The 12,142-nt window shown below is 38.3% G+C and overlaps 6 protein-coding genes across 6 annotated transcripts; 2 read left to right on the plus strand and 4 right to left on the minus strand.

The window, feature by feature from the left end:
* Window positions 1–62: 62 nt before the first annotated feature.
* Window positions 63–840, plus strand: Tsp_05148 (conserved hypothetical protein). Its single transcript, XM_003369690.1, has 2 exons — window positions 63–180; window positions 248–840. The coding sequence occupies exons 1-2, from the start codon at window positions 63–65 to the stop codon at window positions 838–840; spliced, it is 711 nt and encodes a 236-aa protein (XP_003369738.1).
* Window positions 841–1,070: 230 nt separating this feature from the next.
* On the minus strand, window positions 1,071–2,200 carry Tsp_05149 (conserved hypothetical protein). Its single transcript, XM_003369691.1, has 5 exons — window positions 2,117–2,200; window positions 1,694–1,773; window positions 1,605–1,638; window positions 1,283–1,504; window positions 1,071–1,226 (listed from the first exon to the last, which is right to left on the minus strand). Exons 1-5 carry the CDS (start codon window positions 2,198–2,200, stop codon window positions 1,071–1,073), a joined length of 576 nt encoding a protein of 191 aa, XP_003369739.1.
* Window positions 2,201–3,200: 1,000 nt separating this feature from the next.
* Window positions 3,201–5,852, plus strand: Tsp_05150 (zinc knuckle protein). The gene has a single exon (XM_003369692.1). It carries the CDS (start codon window positions 3,201–3,203, stop codon window positions 5,850–5,852), a length of 2,652 nt encoding a protein of 883 aa, XP_003369740.1.
* Window positions 5,853–6,588: 736 nt separating this feature from the next.
* Window positions 6,589–7,289, minus strand: Tsp_05151 (hypothetical protein). The gene is given in 3 exon segments (XM_003369693.1): window positions 6,589–6,817; window positions 6,834–7,127; window positions 7,144–7,289. 3 exon segments carry the CDS (start codon window positions 7,287–7,289, stop codon window positions 6,589–6,591), a joined length of 669 nt encoding a protein of 222 aa, XP_003369741.1.
* A 141-nt stretch (window positions 7,290–7,430) lies between these two features.
* Tsp_05152 (conserved hypothetical protein) lies at window positions 7,431–7,864 on the minus strand. Its single transcript, XM_003369694.1, is given in 2 exon segments — window positions 7,431–7,566; window positions 7,581–7,864. 2 exon segments carry the CDS (start codon window positions 7,862–7,864, stop codon window positions 7,431–7,433), a joined length of 420 nt encoding a protein of 139 aa, XP_003369742.1.
* Window positions 7,865–9,055: 1,191 nt separating this feature from the next.
* Window positions 9,056–11,170, minus strand: Tsp_05153 (deoxyribonuclease II family protein). The gene is made up of 6 exons (XM_003369695.1): window positions 11,055–11,170; window positions 10,414–10,634; window positions 10,189–10,365; window positions 9,633–9,836; window positions 9,209–9,435; window positions 9,056–9,157 (listed from the first exon to the last, which is right to left on the minus strand). Exons 1-6 carry the CDS (start codon window positions 11,168–11,170, stop codon window positions 9,056–9,058), a joined length of 1,047 nt encoding a protein of 348 aa, XP_003369743.1.
* Between the last annotated feature and the right edge of the window lie 972 nt (window positions 11,171–12,142).

Genomic DNA, 12,142 nt, shown 5'->3' on the forward strand with positions numbered 1-12,142 from the left:
AAGCACGAACCGTATTCACCCTAGCAACCCATGAATAAGGAGAACACGCCAACGAGGAAAACATGGCCAAGGAGATGATGAAGAAACTTGATGCTCGACTGGCGTTTATGTCTGAGTGTATGGCAGAACTGTGCGAATCAGAGACGATGTCAAGGAATAAATTGCTTTCTCCAAAAGGACGTCTTCAACCTTCAGCTCCAGGCTTATTGAAAAATTGACCGGCGAAGATCGGGCGGACAAGATGCAGATCTGGAGCGTGTTTTACAAGAAGTTCGGTGCAGCTCCGCTCGCGGCCAGAGAGAGAATCCGTCAGGAGACAGCCCAGTTAAATCAAACGCAGTTCTCAACTGGGCGTGGTTGACTGCATATCGCAGAGAGACGGGGAGAGGAATGGTTGCACAAGGAGCAGCTCTCTCTCTGTTCTTCAAGAACGTGTTGAGCTTCGTAAAGTTTTGGAAGGATCGTTTATCGATGGAAGCACTGTCCATTTTTCAGCAAGTCAACACTGGCCAGAGGGAATGCGGGCACGATACTCGCCATTCTGCATTCTCGACTAAGAAGCTGTTCTCTTGTATATATCCGGACGCGCTGGCCAGCTACGCCCTCGTCGTGACCTTGTTGAAGAAACGATCTGTTCCTTTGGAGGCTTTGGAAAATGAGCACGTGACGGCTTCATTATCTAAGTTTCGATGGTACATCGAGCAGAACAGCCTGGGAGAGCCTACCCCCACTGAATGGCGGTCGTTGTATAAGGACAGGCTGAAGAGACTGCTCGACGACACCGAGAGTCATTTGCGGCGTTTGACCGCCATCGCTGAGGTTCTTGGAATGGGGAATTGAGCACGGTGGACGTGCTGTATCATACCGTGAAGCAGAATTCCATTCGGGTGGCATGGGAATACCGGTATTCTACAGCCACATTATATAAGTGGAAATCTGCCGGGAATTTTAGGGATTCCTCCGACGGTACATCGAGCAGAGCAGCCTAGGAGAGCCTACTCCCACTGTTTGTTTTGATTTATATTTATTGTTTTGTTTTACAACTTTATTGTTTTGAGCAATAAAGATATTTACTCAGTTTCGGACTGATCTGCAGATTGTACAGTTTTAGAATTAACTGAGAGTGGAAAACGCTTCGATATTAGCCTGAATTCTCTAGGCAAATCATCTTCTGCATAAATGCGGTCGGCAAAAAATATACGACGAATGCGACAATTCGGATGAATCTGAAATATATAATCCCACAAATATAAATAAACATTAAAATATCTGTGAATCTAACCATTATTCTTCGAGTTTCTCTGTAAGGCTGGCTGTAGAGTTTCCTACTTATGTCAGCTAAATTTATCTGCAAAAAGTTCCATCCAGTGCTAAGACGCATGGGCATCGTACAAATGATGGTAGCTTGACGAGGCTTTTCTTGAAAAGTGCTCCAGCGAAATCGCCTTACTGCTTTAGAAGCGTCTATTGTCTTGGAAAAGAATAAAGCATAAAATAGGAACAACTGAACATATAAAAAACATTACTTCGACTTCCAAGGAAAAATCTTTTCCCAGGTTTTTCACTAATAAAACAAGAAATGGTAATTTAATTCCAAGATTTACATTTGCATCAGCAGGGCACACAATGTATGTGGATCTAAAAACTGCTATTAAAAGCACAGTTGTTAACTTTTAGATTGCCTTAATTTTACCTGATATCCAATCCAGCAATCTCTAGTACAACTGATTCTACTTCATCGTCTATAATTCTTTTAATGTGTCCATTTCTCACCTAATTTATGTATACAGTAAATTTTCATTATTTCACATATTCAAGTAAAGCTACTATTGATATCTACAAAAATGACTGACAAATGAAGTCGAAAGCAACGCAAATATTTTGAAAATCAAAAACTAGTAGAAACGGAAGATAAGAAGGTTAGTTTTAAAGATAAGATATCGCTTGCTGTGTAACGCAATAAAATAAAATAAAATAACAATAACAACATAATGAACAATTTAAAAATTTAAAAATAATATTAAAAACAATTAACAAATATAATTTTACAATGCATAAAATGCATGGATGAAAAAATTTTTAATAGCCAGTTTAATATTGTGCGAAAATAAATTACCTGCTTTCCCCAGAGTTGCAATGGTTCACTTCCAACACTAGATAACAATGATAACACTCCACTTTGATATACAGAGCTAAACATGGAATGTGCTTAAAGTCAGCGGTGGACGATGCACGTTTCCAAAGTAGGATATCTTCAAAGAAGAATCCAAGTTTTCAAAAATTTACAAACACCGTTAAAACTACTAATATAGTTCCGTAACGCTTATATATTTCAAAGTTTATCAATGACGGTTTGAAGAAAATCTAATTAAATACTGTAATACAGTAACAAATTACCAGGTATAAATATTTTATTAAAAGGTAGTATTTATAAAGTTATAAAAATATTTCTAAGTAATTTAATTAAATAGAACATTTTGTTAGAAATTAGAATCTGTTTACATTTAGATACTATAAATAACTTGTTTACATGAATACGCAGTAATTTGACTCTCGGCAACATCGCGCGCCAACTGGAACTACTTGGCAGCTGGCCAACTATTTGTTCTCTGCTAAAGTAAACATCGCTAGAGCATGTGTTGGAAACTCTCAATTCCTGGAATTGGAGTATATTTAGAAAGCAATGAAAATACGTCATTGTGAAAAAGAAGAGTGTATATATACGAGAGAACAAGAGCAGAGAATCAGTACGAGTAGTACGAGCAGTACACGTGTTAAAGAGTACGTTTTAGTACGTGTGTGATAGTAGCAGTGTTAGTCGTATACACTGTGAAGATAACTGTGTGCTTGAGCGTTGTTGTTTTGAGATCGTTGAATAAAACTGTTTCTATCTGATTGTCGTTATTGCTGAAAGCAATAAATTTGTGTCGACCGATATTAGCTTGGACGCAGTAGTTATCACCATTAACAAAGAACCAGAGAAAGCTTATTCATCACGAGGACGAATAAGCCGCGAATAACTACAGTCAGTATTGGAACCTGATTGTTAGTTATTAAAAGTGTAGCTAAATTTGCTACATTTTTTGGTGCCACAAGCCGGGAGAAGGAGTCTGGATTTGGAGAACCAGATACTTCTCAATTGGTTATAGCTAGTCTGCAGCGCTATATCGCAGTTTGAAGCAGATACAAGATTGTCAACCATGGACAACTTGGCTCAACGAAGAGCTGCTCAGGTACGTTGGTTAAAGATTGCCATGGATAACATGGAAGCAGCTTTAGATGGTAATGCTGAGACGAGACAGATTTGTTTCGCAAAACTTATGGACACATGGTCCAGATATGATGAAATTATCACTAAGCTGCTCGATAGCGCTACGGACCAGAAATCAATTGATGTTTATACTGAAGAAAGAGAAACTGTATGTGCCGACATAACAGAGATCAAAGTCAAGGTGGAAAACAAGGAACGTGAACTTGTGGCTCAAGAACGTAAGTTTACAGGATCTATGCCAATCTCTCAAGCCGGAAGCTCAAATGTCCGACTTCCAAAAATGGAAATAGAGAAATTCAATTATTTACGATCGTTGTTATCTGGGAATGCAGAAACTGCTATTCGGGGATTGACTCTGAATGCGGTTAATTATGAAACTGCATTGACTATCCTAAATGAGAAATTTGGTGACCCTCAACTCCTTATTGAAGAACACTTTAAGAGCCTACAAAACTTACCGGTAATAACGAATCAGTGGGATTCGAAACGGCTGGAAAAATTTGTGAACGATATGGAGATTAATATACGTGGTCTGGAAACGTTAAACACTCCACCTGTAATGTATCAAGTCGTGTTGATGCCATTAATACTATCTCGACTGCCGAGAGAAATTTCTGTGGAATGGAAACGTCAAAATCCAAACCGACAGAAAGATATGTATGAATTGCTGTCATTTCTGAAGACAGAATTAAAAAGTCGAGAAGTATCAACGTTTCCAAGAAGAGAAAGAAAATTTGTATCCCCATTTCCATCAAACAGGAAGACTGTTCCACGAGGACAGTATACTACAGCCGCATTACAAGCTACGGTAAGAAGAGCTTGCTTTATTTGTGAGGAGGATCATGCCATAGAAAACTGTCCTAAGTTCATTCGCATGAGTCCTAAAGAAAGAATTACGAACGTGAAGAAGCTGGGATTATGCTTCTTGTGCCTAAAGAAGGGCCATTTAGCAACAACTTGTAAAGCAAAGCTAAGGTGCCGAGTAAAAGAGTGTTCTAAACGTCACCACCCGTTGATTCATCTGAACCAAGAGAAACGTTCGGTCATAGAAAACCAAACTGATACCATAGAGAAAAATAAAGTTCATGTCACTCATGCTATGGTTGGTAATCGAGGCACATTGCTTCAATCAGCCCGTGCTAGACTATATAATGAAGACGGAAATTCTATGATTGTCAACTGTTTATTCGATAGCGGTTCACAACGTTCTTTCGTGAAGAAGAGTGTTGCAGAAGCTTTAAGCTTAAAAGGACCTTTCGAAACAGTGAACATAGAATCTTTCGGAAACATTAATAGCGAATGTTTACGAGTACGCCGGGTAAAATTTTGGTTGACATCGGTGAGAGACAAGTCTCACAAGAAACAAATGGTGGAAGCATTGTGTTTAAAGAAAATCACTGACCGTCCGAACGTTCGTTTAGACATCAAACAATATAGCCACTTCACGTCCTTGCAACTGGCAGAAGATTTTACTGATTTATCTTCCACCTTTGACGTACTTATTGGCCTGGACTACTATTACGACTTTATTAATCAAGCTATCATCAAAGGTCAAGAGGGAGAACCGATGGCAATACATTCCACCTTGGGATGGATCATTTGTGGTCCGACTCCAGGAAAAGTTCCCATGAAGATCACCAAGATGTTGTTTGCAAAAATAGAAGACCATCTTGATGATATTTTGAAAAATTTTTGGGATTTGGAAGCCATCGGAATAAAAGACGAAGAAAAGGAAACCGATTCAAAAGCCTCACAACTGTTTGTGAAAACAGTACATTTTGACGGGGAAAGATACGAAGTACAGCTTCCTTGGTCAAATAAAGAATCGAAACTACCAAACAATTATAAACAGGCTTTGGATCGATTAATTCAAACGGAACGGAGCTTGCGTAGAAACCCTACCAAGGCTCAGTTATATGAGAATGGAATGAAAGAATATCTAGAAAACGGATTTGTCGAAGAAGTAAATGACGTACAAGGACGACCTGGAAGAACGTGGTATCTACCACATCATACCGTCCTAAGAGAAGACAAATCCAGCACGAAATGCCGGATAGTGTTTGATGGATCCGCGCAATTTCGTAATGACTCCCTCAATAGACAGTTAGATCCAGGACCTCCGCTTCAAAAGTATCTGGTCAAAATATTATTACGTTTCCGCAGATTTCGTGTAGGACTGCAAGCAGACATATCAAAGATGTTCTTGCAGATTGGGCTACATGAAAAGGATCGAGATGTTACTCGATTTCTATGGAGAGAATTGGGATCTCAAGAAACACCGCGAATATTCCGCTTCAGGCGAGTATGCTTTGGGCTTACTTGCTCGCCATTCCTGGCAATGAGCGTGACAAGACATCACGCATTGAATCATCTACAAGGATTCCCACTAGGGGCGTATCAAGTCTTGGAGGATATGTATGTGGATGATATCGTATTCTCAGTAGATGAAGATGAAGTGGCCAGAGAAACTGTGAGACAGTTGGTGGCATTGATGAAAAAAGGCGGATTTCATCTGACTAAATGGGTCAGTAACTTGGGCGCGGTGTTGGCGGATGCAGTACAAGAGAATCAGTACGAGTAGTACGAGCAGTACACGTGTTAAAGAGTACGTTTTAGTACGTGCGTGATAGTAGCAGTGTTAGTCGTATACACTGTGAAGATAACTGTGTGCTTGAGCGTTGTTGTTTTGAGATCGTTGAATAAAACTGTTTCTATCTGATTGTCGTTATTGCTGAAAGCAATAAATTTGTGTCGACCGATATTAGCTTGGACGCAGTAGTTATCACCATTAACAAAAAACCAGAGAAAGCTTATTCATCACGAGGACGAATAAGTCGCGAATAACTACAGTCAGTATTGGAACCTGATTGTTAGTTATTAAAAGTGTAGCTAAATTTGCTACACATTTTTTAGTAAAAAATACTTCTTTTATTGAAATAAACTTTCCTAAAATTCAAAACCCAAAAATTTAAAATGCCATATATTAAAGCATCTGCAACAAACGTGCCATTTGTCGTAGTGTATATTGATAATTTCAGATGACGAGAACATCGGATAAGAACTACCGTATGCCGGATAATACCTGAAGATCAACAGTAGCCATTGGTGACGTAAGTGGTGTCCGTTTGTGATGGTGACCTTGAAAAGGGAAAAGTGTGTGAATCACGTTCACGGCACGCACGGACCACAACTCCCTGCGGTGGCTCCGCAACTTCCGAGAACCGGAAGGTCAGGTGGCGCGCTGGTTAGAGCAGTTGGCAGAGTACCAGTTTGACGTAATCCACCGACGAAGGAAACAGCATGGAAATGCCGTTGCCCTATCCCGGCAGACGTGCAAGCAGTGCGGGATGGGGTCGCCGTTTCAAGCTACCTCGTTGAATGCCATAACCTGTGGGACGGAGAATATGGTCAAACAATGGCAAGAAGATGACCCGGAGATTCAACAAGTGATAACGTGGCTGAGCACGAACAATTGGCAAGATAAGACACCGGAAGGGAACCGAAAGCTTAAAAGCTTTTGGGCCCAGCGAAGACGGATAAAGATGACTAATGGAGTCCTTACCCGAGAATGGGAAGCACTGGGCACGAACAAGAAAACGCTGCTTCCTGTGATACCTCGCACACGCGTCCCGGAAGTTCTGGACCTAATCCATAATCATCCGACTGGTGGACACTTGGGGGTGGCGAAAAGTTTGGAGAAGATCCGGCAACGGTTCTACTGGCCGCAACAGCGAGAAGACGTAGAAGATTGGTGTCGCTTGTGTGACGCCTGCGCCTCTCGGAAAGCGCCCCAGGCGAAGGCACGCGCACCCATGCAAATACAACCCGTTGGTTACCCGTTCCAACGAGTAGACTTCTGGAAGAGAGCAAACGCGGAAACCGCTATCTCCTCGTTGTCTGTGACTACTTCACAAAATGGCCAGAGGTATTTCCCACGCCTAACATGGAAGCAACCACCATTGCCTGCCATTTGGTGAACGGCATTTTTTGCCGATTCGGGGCGCCTGAAGTAATACATTCCGACGAGGGGAGGAACTTCGAATCGACGCTAATAAGGAGCTGTGCGAACTCTTTGGAACATTGAAGACCAGTAGGAACGCCTACCATCCGCAGTCGGACGGCCTAGTGGAGCGCATGGAACCGTACTCTGGTAGATATGCTAGCAGCGACGGCCATTGAAGAACCGGGCGATTGAGATGAATACATCGACCAACATCACACTACTGCCGCGACACCCAGTCGAATCCTGTATGGCCAAAAAGTGAGACTTCCCGTCGATCTCATCTGTGGCCAGCCTGAAGGAAAATACAGCAAGTCACCAGCCAGTACATTCGGCATTTTCGCCAGGACTTGGATCGCCTGTACAGTGATGTACGCCGGCGAGCTGGCATGAAACAGAAGCGCCAAAAAGATTGGTACGACAAACGCGTCAGAGGCACCATGTACGAACCAAATGACCGAGTCTGGCTGCAAGTGATGCAGAGTTCCAAAATAGGCCGGAAATGGGAAGGCCCCTACCAGGTGTTGAAGCGACTGGACGGTTCCACGTATCGAGTACAGCAGTGCGATGGGCAGAGGAAGGTGGTTGTGCATTTCGATCGCATGAAACTTTACGCAGAAAGAGTCCCAAAATCGACGAAAAATCAACCAGAATGAAAATGGCAACCCCCAGCATAGCTCAAAGACGCGGTGCTTACGAGGACGTAACGTGAGGACACGTCTTCGCGGAGAAAGGGTGGATGGTGCAACAAACGTCCCATTTGTTGTAGTGTATATTCGTAATTTCAGATGACGAGAACATCGGATAAGAACTATCGTATGCCGGCTGATACCTGAAGATCAGCAGTAGCCGTTGGTGACGTAAGTGGTGTTGGTTGGCGGTGGTGAGCTTAAAAAGGGAAAAGTGTGTGAATCTTCTCTCGTGGTGACTTGGTTGTCACGGTCGTTGTTTGCTTCGCTCTTTACCCTATTTGTAGTGTTCTGTGCTATATTCTCTAATAAACGGTTGTCTTGCACATTACGTCTTGCTTTTGACACGTAATGCCTAACACGCGCTCGTCTACATCGGAGCATCCCGAAAATAACAGGAAACCGCTGGAAGAAAAGGTCAGCACGTTGCACATAATATTTTCTCATATGAAGGTAAAATTTATGCGGATATGATAGATCAGATGCTATTAGTTCAAAAATATTTACTTTGATTGTTTTTTTAAGGATCATGTATAATAATTTTGGTTTCTACCGCGTAAAAGTGCTGTTCGCAACTGTTTTCTACTATCAATTATTGGTGCACATTCATAATTTGTAATTTGAAAATTTTGATTTTTAAAATAATATATACAATTAGAAAAGGTTTGTTCTTAGAGTAAATGAAATTGATGTATGATGAATTGTATAATGCAACTGTAGCAGATATAAATGAAGCCAAACACTGGTATCCCTATGAGGAGATTATGGGCACACAAAATATTTTTTGCACTGATAGTTTGCAAAATCATGACTTACGTTACTTTACAGTAGAGAACGCACAGCGAAATCTATTGAATAATCCGGAAGCCAGAAGAAACATAATTAGTGACGCAGATGGATGAATTCTTGATGTGTTTTTCCTATGAAATCTTGATCTCTTGATGTTTTTCCTATTCCAAAAAATTAGGAATTTAAATAAGTAAACTGTTATATAAATAAATTTGGTTATTTCCAGATGAAAAACCAGAAACATCGCTTGCATATAAAACAACATATATGAGCAATTTATTAAAGACTTAAATTTATAATTTGAATTCAGGTACAAGAATCTACTTTTGCAGCAATATCATTGAAACGTGCAAAAATATTCGCTTGTTTAATACAAATTGCAACGGCAGGTTCAGCTTTTTGTGACACCTAGAAATCACTTTCGATATATTAATAGCATTAAAAAGCTTGGTAGCTCACAGCATAAGGTTTGTCAACTGCACAGAAAATATCTCCATTATCAGGAATCAACCAATTTGTAACATCCTTTTCTAAATTACTAGCTTGTCTGTCAACACTTATAGGACTTGAGACAAGAAGTATATGTCTTCCAGAAATTTTACAATTTGCTTGCAATTTGTTGTCTCTTTTTGACCAAACTTTGATCGTTTTTTTCAATTGTTTAGATATTATTTTCTTGTATATTTCTAAAAACACTTCAAGACATAGTAAGGCAAACTAATAAAATACTTTATAAATTGGGTTTAAAACGTCTGTTTTCTGTTACCTACGTAAAATTCTTTGAGTCATATCACACTTAATTGGTGTGGTACTTTGTTGAGTGTTTAACTTTCTGTTATATTATGCAAAAATTATAAGGTAGAAATAAAAATAAAATAGTTACCGTATTTAGATCGTCCAGATTTGCCAAATATTTGGACTGGAACTGAGGCAGGTGCTTCTGTGCCTATGCTCTGTTTTGTTGAAAATGGTGGCTTGATAGCAGTTTCTCCATTTAATAGCTGTTTTAATGCAGGTCTGATTTTAACTTCTGCATCGGGTAGATCATTGTAATAGATAAATGGTGAAGCCACAAATAATGCAACCGCTAAAATGCATCAGTTTTCTGCTATAATTGTTTTATTTTCATAACTTAACAGTTTAGTTTAGGCGTGGTAGGATTAATGACGCCTATTTCAAAATTTACTGAATTTAACTTTATTTAAGCATTAATTTATAATGAGAATTGTTTTCATTTTCTTGGTGTACTTAATGTAATATGCAGGAATCTATTTACTCATTAGTGAAAATGTGTCAAATAATAAACTTCTTTGTAATACAACCTACAATAAAATGACTTTAGATATAATTTGGCAACGTAAATTTTTTACTGCTTTAATTAATTGGCATATTTATACATAAAATTAATGCTGAATTTAAATGTATGCAAATAAACAAACCTATTGATTCAATTTGAGATTCATCAATTGTAAGGCAAATTAATAAATGCCCATTTTCATATTCTGATTGTGGAAACGTATACGTTGCCTTAGGTTTTGGAAAACCAGGTACTGTATGCACAATCCATGCTGCAGCACTTTGTCCAGGACGATCGTCTATTATTAGAACTCCTAAACCTGCATACTGATTGAAAGTAGGCACATTTTTTTGCTTTTAACAGAAACCTTTGCTATTGGATCTTGTTTTCACTCCTACAACTCCGGGTGCTGCATTGTTATATGCAAAAAATTTTATATTTCCTTGATTCACAGCAACATTTTCAAGTGCTTTTGCAAATGAATGACTATTATCTCTTTCAAGAGGATGAGGATTGTCGACCCAAGAATTTCCTGGCGGTATAAGAATTTTGCCTTGCCTTTCTCCTGGTGGTTTATATAAAATGGCCCTAAAATTTTAAAGTGAATGCAATGTACTTCATGTATTAAAATTCTGGAAATATTTATCTTCACTTGAGCGCTGCATCTGTAAGCACTGAAAAATTAGTATGCTCAATCAATGCTCCATATATGTGATATTTCATTCCAGAATATTTATACATTTAGTTTATTGTAAAACATTCATCATTCTACGTTAAGAAGAAAATCGAGTTCTTTTGCAAATTGTGCAAGCAACAGATGCTTTGGTGTGAATAAAAATGCTTGCAATTTAAATGAATTGATAATGCATGTTATATGTGATGCCATAAAGTGAAATAGAAAATATTTTTGCATTCAGCATTATAATTATACTGATAATTTTCAAATGATATCAAACCTGAAATTTACATGATGCATTGTTGGCACACATTAAATGATCATAAACTTACCAATCACTGTTTCCATTGCCTTGGACATTTTGACACCGTGATGTTTGAGCAGTGCAATAATTTAAAGTAAAAAATACGAATAATGCAAATAATATTATTTTTTTTGTTATGAGCATCCTTGATTTATGAGTGGTAACGAGTTAACTGTTTATTAACTGAATTTATTATTTCTATTGATTTCAGAACTGTTTACTCATAAAGTAGTCTGGATAATTTTAGAAATATTTACTTTTAGATGACTATCTTATCTGCAAACAACTGTAGAGATCTGCAGTATATTTCGAATCCAGATATTTTGCATTTGATTTATGTTACGCATAATGTTGAAAATTGCCTATTATTGATAATAGGCAAGCGTTTTTTTTTCTCGTGTACCCATTTGGGAATATTGTACACTGCAGTGCCCTCATGAAAGCAGTATACGGTGTTTATTTCTACAATTCATCACTGTTGAATATTAAACATATTGGCAGCAACCGTTACACAATACTATCATGATATTAAGCTGCTGATGATATATTTGGAAACCTATCTGGTGAAACCGTTTGCTACACTGAACACACTGATTTCTGCAGTTTTTTTTGCAAACTGTGCAATGACCCTTAGTACTTAACTGCAGGAAATGTCCACCAACATACAGCGTGACTTGTAAGCCATTTTTTTAATATTAGGCAAATGCTTATTGCCTACTATCAATAATAGGCAAAACGCTTGCCTATTATCAATAATAGGCAATTTTCAACATTAAGCATAACATATATAACTTTCTGTTATTAATATTTAAAATTATTGTTATTCCATTTTAATTGCATATATATGTCTGTGTGCGTATGAATATGTATATGTATGTGTTAAATATGATACTCGCATTAAAGCTTTCTCACATGCATTATAATAATTTGACATTTATTATAATTTTTTATAAAGCTGAATTTTTTTATTTAATAATATTCATATTATTGGACTGCATGTTGATTTGAAATGTCACACTTAATGTTTGTCAGCAGAATATTTTCTGTTAGTTAGACGTTATTCTGTTTTTGGTGAAGATTGCTATGCGAAAATAAATATAAATATTATGAAACAAG

The sequence above is a fragment of the Trichinella spiralis genome (assembly GCF_000181795.1).
Source record: "Trichinella spiralis strain ISS 195 chromosome Unknown Scfld1557, whole genome shotgun sequence".
Taxonomy (NCBI): Eukaryota; Metazoa; Nematoda; class Enoplea; order Trichinellida; family Trichinellidae; genus Trichinella; species Trichinella spiralis.